Source organism: Phoca vitulina, unplaced genomic scaffold, assembly GCF_004348235.1.
Source record: "Phoca vitulina isolate PV1807 unplaced genomic scaffold, GSC_HSeal_1.0 scaffold1211, whole genome shotgun sequence".
Classification (NCBI taxonomy): domain Eukaryota; kingdom Metazoa; phylum Chordata; class Mammalia; order Carnivora; family Phocidae; genus Phoca; species Phoca vitulina.
In genome coordinates, this window is record NW_022590898.1 from 1 (window position 1) to 9,311 (window position 9,311).

The window sequence follows — 9,311 nt, forward strand, 5'->3', positions numbered from 1 at the left end:
AGTGGCCAAAGTAAAAAAGAGTGACCATCCCAAATGCTGGCCAGGATGGTAAAGAAACCAGATTTTTTTTTTTTAAAGATCTTATTTATCTATTTGACAGAGAGACAGCGAGAGAGGGCACACAAGCAGGGGGAGGGGGAGAGGGAGAAGCAAGCTTCCCGCTGATGCAGGGCTTGATCCCAGGACCTTGGGTTCATAACCTGAGCCGAAGGCAGACGCTTAACGACTGAGCCATCCAGGTGCCCCAAGAAACCAGATTTTCATACCTTGCCAGTGACAATGAAAAATGGGGCAGCCAAGATGGGGACCACCGTCCAGTTTCTTAAAAACTAACCGCACAGCTACCATACATCCCCAAAATTGCACTTCTGAGGGTTTCCCCCAGAGTAATTAGATAAAACAATGCATGGTTGTTGATGGCAGATTAATTTGTAACACGTCACCCCCAGACTTATCCTGGGTGTTCTTCAGTGCGTAAAGGGTAAAGAAACCATGGTACATCTGCCCCATGGGTATTCCTCGGCAGTAAAAAAGAGCAGATATTGATACATCAACCTGAATGAATGTCCAGGGAATTACGCTGCACAAGAAAGGCCAACTCCATGGTCCCTGTTAGAGGCCATTCTTGAAATGACCAACTTAGAGAAGTGGACCCCAGATTAGTTTTGTGCACATGGGGAGGGGCGTCCATGGCAGGGCATTTGGGTGGGAAAGATGTCAGTGCGTCCATGTGAGGGATGATTATGGTGATACAACTGTTCTTTCTCCTTACTATTTTAAAAGCCAGTGGCCTGGTTGTGATAGTGTACTACGGTCTTGCAAGATGTTATCATTGGAAGTGACTGAGTAAAGCTATACAGGATCTTTCTGTATTTCCTGCAAGTGCTTTGAATATCCAGTTGTCAAAAGTAAAACGTTTAACAGAAAAGCGATTTAAAATCTAACATACCATTACTTACATTAACATTAAAATGGCTACACTTAGAAACCCAAGACTTTCAGAGTACACAGAAATTAATATATTCTGCTTAATAGAGGCATGCTTTAAAATGAGAATGTAGGGACGCCTGGGGGGCTCAGTCAGTTAAGCGGCTGCCTTAGGCTCAGGTCCTGATCTCAGGGTCCTAGGATCGAGTCCATGTTGGGCTCCCTGCTCAGGGGGGAGTCTGCTTCTCCCTCTGCCTGCCCCTCCTCCTGCTTGTGTGTGTGCACTCTCTCTCTGACAAATAAATTTTTAAAAAACTTAAAAAATAATAATAATAAAATGAGAATGTAGGGGCTCCTGGGTGGCCCAGTTGGTTAAGCGTCTGCCTTTGGCTCAGGTCATGATCTCAGGGTCCTGGGATCGAGCCCCGCGTCAGGCTCCCTGCTCAGCGGGTAGCCTGCCTCTCCCTCTCCTCCCCACCTGTGCTCTCTGTCACTCTCTCTCAAATAAATAATTAAAATCTTTAAAAACTAATAAAATAAAAGGAATGTAAAAAGTTTGCAAATAAAATATAGAACGTGGTATACAACTTAAATATTGGCCAAAGAAAGCTCTTCTGCCCACACTGAGGCAAAGGAACATTAACACAAGAACAGCACTTGTGTGAAGAGCATCACTGTATGGAGAGGAAGGGGTAAGAAAACCTGGAAGAAACTGCCGTGTCAATGCCCACACGCCCAATAACAGGATGAAGATACACACAGAAAAATCCTCCATAGAATTTAGGAACTGTAGGTAGATCCACAATCACAGCGTGATTGTTGTTAACACATCTCCCCATAGCTTCTAGGTGCCAGAGCAAGGAGGCAAAACTTACTGCAGCTTACAGCCCCGGTGGAAGAAGGCTTTCTGTAAAGGGTCAGAGAGCAAACGTGTTCAGCTTTGTAAGCCATCTAGTCCTAGTTGCAAGTACCCAGCACTGCCCGTGAGGAGGTGGAAGCAGCCACAGAGGATGGGGACACATAGTGATCATCCCTATGTCCCAACAAATCTTGACTGCTAGACGCAGCTGGTGGACCGGGGTTGTCCCGCAGGCTCTTGTTTGCCGGCCTCAGCTCCAGAAGGTCTGAGCGATGCCGTTTACAGACCAGGAGTGATCATTATATATATAGCAGCAGAGCCACACAGGAGCAAGTACACGCACTTCACAAGGTCGCTTCTGACGTTTGCAACAAGGACTGAAATTATTTAGAGTTCCTTCTCTGTTACGGTGGAATTAAACTAGAAATCATGACTCAGAAGAGAACTGGGAAATCCTCCACTTCTTAGGAATTATTACCAATCACCAAAAGAGAAGCCACAACAGAAATGAGAAAATATTGAGGTCTCAATGATTAGAAAGCTATGACATGGGAAAAACGAGTGGAGAGCAGCTAAAGCGGTGCCGAGAGCCAAATAGGGAACACTCCCAGCATCTAGTAGAGGAGATAAAGGGTGAAAAGGCCCTAGGCTTCCACTCAGGAAGGTAGGAGGAGAATAGGAAATCCACCCAAAGCAATGAGGAAGGAAATGTAAAGAGGATAGCAGAAATCCTTGAAATAGGAAGACAAAAACAACACAAAACAGATAAGATCCCCACAAAGCCAATAGCTGGTTCTTTGGAAGGATTCATAGTATTGGTAAAACAGTAGGAGAAATCAAAGGCAGAAACATAAAATTCATAATTTCAATATCAGAAATGAAAAGGGAGGCAACCCTGAGACCGTACAGACCTTGAATAGATAATAAGAGCCATTATGAATAGCCTTCTTGTGATCAATCTGAGCTGCGTGATGAAATGAACAGTACCTTGAAAAACACATTTTAACTACATCTGACCCACAATGACATCGTAAAGCTGAAGTGTCCTGACTCATTTCTGGAAAACCTACCCGAGTAGAGAGTGCTTCTCTGGCAAATTCCCCACTAGCTTTATAGGAGAAATCAGCCCAATCTTCACAAACGCTTCCAGAGAATAAACAAGGAGGATTGCTCCCCAATACATTCCCCCTGCCCGATGACAGCCTAACCCCAACCCAAAAGCCCAGCAAAGACACTGGAAGAATGGAAATCACAGATGATCCTCTCTTATGACCAGAGATATAAAAATACTAGCCAAATCAGAATAGAATCCTACTGTCGATAAGTTATACCCCACCCAATATGATGCAGTATCCTGCATGGGGTCGTGGACACAGGAAAAGAATGTTAAGGAAAAATGAATGAAATCTGAATAAAGTGTGGAGTTGAGTTAATAAGAATTTATCAGTGGTCATTCATTGTGTTTGACAGATGTGCCATAGGACAGTAAGTAATGAGAGACTAGAGGGGATTGGGTGTGCGGTGTGTAGAACACACACACGCACAGTCAGGCGATGGCCTGGATCCAAGGTCAGTACTCCAAGATCAGTTCAAAAAAATCAATTGTATTTTTATGCAACAACAAATTCAAGATGAAATTTTCAGGAAACCCGTAGCATTTTAAAAAGCACCACAATAGCTAGAAAGAAATGCAACCAGATCTCTCCAAGATTTCCACATCGAAACAACAAAAACGCAATTGAAATGGAAGACTTAAATAAACGGATACACCAGGCCTATGGATGGTGAAACCCAGTAGAGGTAAGATGGCTGTTCTCCCCAAATTAATCTAAAATTTCCATGATATTCCAGTCAGAGTCTCAGCAGGTCAATGTGGGTGAGTGTGTGTGTGTGTCTGCATGTGCGCCCGCGCATTTGCGAGTGGGTGTGCACGTTGATTCCAAATATCCGAATGTTTATGGAAATATGAAGGGCTAGGAATGCCCAAGGCAATCGTGTGGAAGAGGAGAAAAGCTGGAGGACTTGCACTCTTAACTCTCAAGATTATTTATATCATTTCGCCAATCATTTTGACAGTCTGATGTTGGTGTCGTGGTTGAAAAATAGACCTGTAGAGGAGAAAAGAGATCTCACAGGTATCTAGTTACATGCTTTCTGACAAGGTTGGCCCTGCAGGTATTGGGGAAAGATGCTTGTCTGTACTCACCACTGGTGGGTAGATGAGATCTTATTCGCTGTATCTACTTTACACAAAAGAAGCAGCTTCAGGTGCTTTGCGGATCTCCATGTAAATACTAAAAGAGCCAGGGGCTACTAGGTATTTATCCAAAGAACACAAATATAGTGATTTGAAGGGGCACATGCACCCCAATGTTTATAGCAGCAATGTCCACAATACCCAACATATGGAAAGCGCCCAGATGTGGATTGACAGAGGAATGGATAAAGAAGATGTGGTCTATATATACAATGGAATATTACTCAGCCACCCCAAAGAATGAAATCTTGCCAATTGCAATGACGTGGATGTAATTAGAGGGTATTAACTAAGTGAAATAAGTCAGAGAAAGACAATACCATATGATCTCACTCATACGTGGAATTTAAGAAACGAAGCAGGTGAGTGTAGGGGAAGAGAAGGAAAGATAAAATAAGATGAAAGCAGAGATGGAAGCAAACCATAAAAGACTCTTAACTGTAGGAAAGAAACTGAAGGTTGCTGGATGGGAGGTGGGTGTGGGATGGGGTAACTGGGAGACGGGCATTAGCAGGGCACTTGCTATGATGAGCACTGGGTGCTGTATGCTACTGATTAATTAAATTCCACCTCTACAACTAATAATACACTACGTTACCTAAATTGAATTTAAATAAAATTTTTTAAAATGTTAGTTGAAAGATGCCCTCTAGTGGTGCCTGGTTGGCTCCAATCAGTTAAACTTCTCCATTCGGCTCAGGTCATGATCCCAGCGTTCTGGCATTGAACCCCTTATCAGGCTCCCTGCTCGGCAGGGGAGTCTGCTTCTCCCTCTCCCTCTACCTCTCCCCCAGCTTGTGCATGCAATCACTCTCTCTCTCATTCACTCTCTCAAATAAAAAAAAAAAAATCTTTTTAAAAAGATGCTTTCTAAAATAAAAAGAATGAGGGTTTTTTTTTTTAAGAGAAATGTAGAAGAATATCTTTGTATCCTTGGATAATTACGAATAAGAAAACCGAACAATATAGTGCTGGTCACGTGGGAAAAGTGGCAAATGGGATTACATAAAAATTCACTTCTATCCCCGAGAAAATACGGAAAGACTGTGAAAACGATGCCACAGATGAAGAGAAAGCCCGTCAAAACACTGTCTGCTCAGGAGCTTGTATTCAGTATATAGAATGAACTTCGTCCTATGAATGAACAATTGAACAAGCAGATCATTGGGTAGAAATTCAAGCAAAAAGGCTTGAAGTCTGTTTACCAGAAAATGATACCCAAATGGATAATAAATCTATGAAAAGATGCTCAACGTCATCGTTTTTGGTGGAAACGCAACTCAAAACCATGATACGGTAACCCCAAAAGAATGATTAAGCATTCACAAACGACCACTCATGTGGTGGCAAGATTTCAAAGTGTACACGATCCTTTGGAGTGTAAATAGGTACAACCGTTCTGGAAAACTCTCCAGCGGCATCTGCTAAAGCCATACATATGCATCGTAAAGACTCAGCATTACCACCTATAAAGAACTCACACACGCTCACCTCAAGAGGAGGACAAGAATATTCCTTGCAGCACTCTTTGGGGATAGACAAGAGCCAGAAACAATCCTAATGTCCATCAACCATCAACCGTGGAATATTCATCAGTGGAAAAGTATACAACTATGAGAGTAAACAATATACAACGGGGCCATAGCAGGGGTGGATTTCCCAAACACAAAGTAGAGAAAAGAAGCCAGACACCAAAAGAAACAATGCAGGATTCATAATCACAAAGTTCAACAACAGACAAAATTAACATACAGGCTTACAAATCGAGACATTTCTTATCTTTGGCCTTTGCTGCTTATTGTGCCTGATGGAGGGACAGAAGCAGGAAACGAGGGTTTTCATCCAGTTCTGTTTCTGGACCTTGATGTTGGTTATATGGTTATGAGCAGCACTTCATGAAAATCCACTTGGCCGTCGACTTAGGAATATGCACTCTGCAGTATGGTACTGAACTTTCTAAAGTCCGTTACATGGCAGATAAAGAAAAGCAAGTGACTGGAGCCGGTTGTTCGTTCCTTCTCTTTAACCCCAGAGCCATGAATGGATACATCAGCTGTGGCAAGTTCCAGGGAGAAAGTAAGGTGTAAACACTGGGGTCACCAAGGGAACAGAACTCATGAATGAGAGCCGAGGAATTGAACTCAAGGACTCTCGAAGGAGGCCTCAGGTGGAGCCTTGCTCCAGTAGCATTGGTTGGCCAAGGCTATTGGGTGTGCCCACCAGGGAAGGTCATCACAGTAGTTTGGGACCCTCCTTGGGACAGAGCATCCAGTCTGTGCAGGGGAGCAGGTTGGCATTAAGCGTGCATCGACGTTTATATGTTGGGCCGGGAGCTGGGAACATCTGGCCGAGGGGCACTCCAACTGCAGAAACTCAGGTGAGGGCCACACTTCCAGGGGCACTGCACTTCAGGGGCTGTGTGATCCTGTGGGACAGAAGCAATTCTATTTATAGAGCCCTGGAATTCTTAGGACAAATAACGAACAGGGCATTTCATGTGTACAGGCATGCGCCAACGTGCCATCCTACTATTTAGGGAGAGCCCGAGGCAGAGGCGAGGTGGCAGTGTAGACAGAAGAACATCTCCAGAAGTTGTTCAAGGAGGAACCAGACCCTCTAGTGGCCTTACTTGGACATCTTTATCAGTGAAGAATTCTAGGCAACGTAGCATTTGCGGATGTAGAATGTGGGCATGGAGCTAGTTAGTACTGGGTGAAGTGTGCTTTGATATTTGCAAGCAGAAAACCTGACATCAATGATTATCATCTCTACTTTTCTAGGTTTGAATGAACGGGAAATACTTGTTTACAAGAACTGTACAAACAACTGCACCTTTGTATATCCATCCGAAGTACCTCCTGAAGCCCCAAGATCCAAATATTTCAAAACTAATAGTTTCTATTTTGTTCGTTGTTGTAACACTATTAATTGCAATGAAGGAGGACCTCTTACCCTGGAGAAGGATATCCTACCTGATTATACAATTGAGGAGAACATATCAGGAACTGTGCCCTTGGGGGAGTCAACCTTTTTCCTGAGTGTTGCCTCCATCCTAGTCAGCAATACACTGACATGAGAAGCCCTCTTGGAGGGCCTGATGTCTCCCCCCATTCCTCAGAGCAAGTTCACTCTCCTTTCCTCCCCTGTGAGCCAGGGACCCTGACCCACAGGCCTCCCAGTTGGCCGGTTACCCCCTTCCAGCTTATTTCAAGAGAGAAATAAAGAACATCATTATTTGGGTACTGCTCACCCGGAGATTTCTTTGTGGTTTTAGCTTTTGATCTGTTTGTTCCTCTTTAGACATCATCTCACAAGTAGACCAAAACTTCTTGCCACTTTAGCATACAGAGATCGAGTCTTCAAAGAAAATCAGAACAGTTACAGGGGACAGTGCACGTGTCGGCTGAAAGAGCGGTCCCAGCTATGCCCAGACCATAGGCAGCTGAGGCCACCTGAGGTTCCATGCTTCCGGTTTCAGGTCGGGACGATGGTCGCAGGAGGGTGCTTGGCGATAAGGTAGCACGTAGACAATGAGCGCCTGACATTGGGCACTGTGCCCGGTGCCTTTGTGTGGGTCAGACAAGTCGTGCATGAACCGGAGTCCTCCGTCAAAATGGCACCTGTCTTCACGCCGGCGAGAGAAGGTTTCCTCAGATGCTGACCTCTGAGAAGGGTAAGGGGCTCAGGGCCAGCTGGTGAGCGCCTTGAAATGGCAGGGGGACTTCTGGGCTGCTGCTGTCATTCTCATTGCACACAGGGTCCGGGTCAGAAAAGAGACATGAAGGGAGCACAAGAGCTACACCTTCTTTCGCCCTCGTCCTCTCCTCCTTCTCTAAACCTGATTTTAAATCAGATAAAATTATCACAACAGAAAATTCATCATTTCAAAGGGCGTAATTCGGTCTTTTTTAGTATATTCACCATGCTGTGCAGCCATGACAGCGTGCGACACCAATGCTTAGTTCCCTGCTCAGATGATGACCAGTCAGGAGGCTGATACTGTTTCAGTCTTTCCTCTTCTAGAAACTATAAATAACCACAAACATGTAAAAAAGAATATGCATGCCTGAGCTGGACATCTTCAAAATCCGGAAACGAGTAGAATGACGGGCAAGGGAGCAGCCCGCCCAGCAGCCCCCGGGGTCAGGGAGGGTCCGGTTCTATGGGGGAAAGGATGCGACGCATAGGACCCAAGCAGGATTAGAAGTTGCGATGGGAACCCCACTGAAGGGCAGGACTCTTTTTTTTTTTTAAGATTTTATGTATTTGAGATCGAGAGAGAGCAAGAGGTGGGGGTGGGGCATCGGGAGAGGGAGAGGCAGACTCCCCGCTGAGCAGGGAGCCCAGTGCAGGGCTGCATCCCAGGACCCTGGGATCAGGACCCGAGCCCAAGGCAGATACCTAACGGGCGCAGCCCCCCAGGCGCCCCAGGGCAGGACTTTGAAAGACTCTGCCTCTATCAGGAGAAGAGAAGGAAGCTGAGTTCCGCAAGGCGGGGGGTGAGGAGCAGCAGCCACCCGTTCCCGCCTGAGAACCAGGATAAACGCCCTCGCGTTGGCTTAGGACTCTTGTCCCTCGCGTCTTCGGGGAACCCCCAGGCTAAGTAATGAACACAAAAGGTGGCCCTGGGCAGGGGACCATGCTTGGGTGACTGGAAGGAGCCAGAGAATCGCTCAGGTGCAGTGCAGCCTCAGCCCAGGCCCCCTGCCCGAGGAACACATGTCCCGGTTGTGGACGTCCACGATGTTAAAGGCAAGGCTATTTCTGCACGGGAAGTTCTGACGAGGCACAGGAACGAGGATCATCAAGCGGGGTCCCTCCAGATCACCTGGAGGATTTTCAGAAAGAGCCCAGTGGACATCCGCAGCCAAAAGCCTCAGGGAATTCCAAGCGGGACACACGAAAAGGGACTTCCACGGAGCGCTGGACAGTGAGACTGCAGGAGCGCTGCGGACCAAGAGACGACCTTGACCCCGAGATGCTTTACTGCGAGGTTGTTTCCAAGATGTGTGCGGTCACTCCCAACACCATGTCCTTCGATGGGGGGAAGGGGTGCGGGAAGGGCCCGAGGAGCGGGGTTCACGTGGCGCCTCTGCCATGGATGAGCCGCGAGGCTCTGCAGCTGGGTGGATTCTCCGAGCCTCAGTTTCCTGGCCTGGGCCACACGGGTGAGCTCAGTGCTCCCCTGCCAGGGCTGCTGTGAAGAGGAGGGAACACGTGTGCCCCGCGGCACAGAGGGACACACACAGGCTCCCTCCAGGGGGGCGG

At 46.4% G+C, this 9,311-nt stretch overlaps 1 protein-coding gene across 1 annotated transcript; it reads left to right on the plus strand.

Moving 5' to 3' along the window:
* Nucleotides 1–6,079: 6,079 nt before the first annotated feature.
* On the plus strand, nt 6,080–7,119 carry GML (glycosylphosphatidylinositol anchored molecule like). The gene is made up of 2 exons (XM_032399784.1): nt 6,080–6,119; nt 6,824–7,119. Exons 1-2 carry the CDS (start codon nt 6,080–6,082, stop codon nt 7,117–7,119), a joined length of 336 nt encoding a protein of 111 aa, XP_032255675.1.
* The last annotated feature ends 2,192 nt before the right edge of the window (nt 7,120–9,311 follow it).

Bases quoted from the DNA above. Each gene is read 5' to 3' on its own strand.
- GML (XM_032399784.1), top strand. From the start codon at position 6,080: ATGAATGGATACATCAGCTGTGGCAAGTTCCAGGGAGAAA. The intron at 6,120-6,823 runs GTAAGGTGTAAA...CTACTTTTCTAG, and splicing joins TGGCAAGTTCCAGGGAGAAA to GTTTGAATGAACGGGAAATA.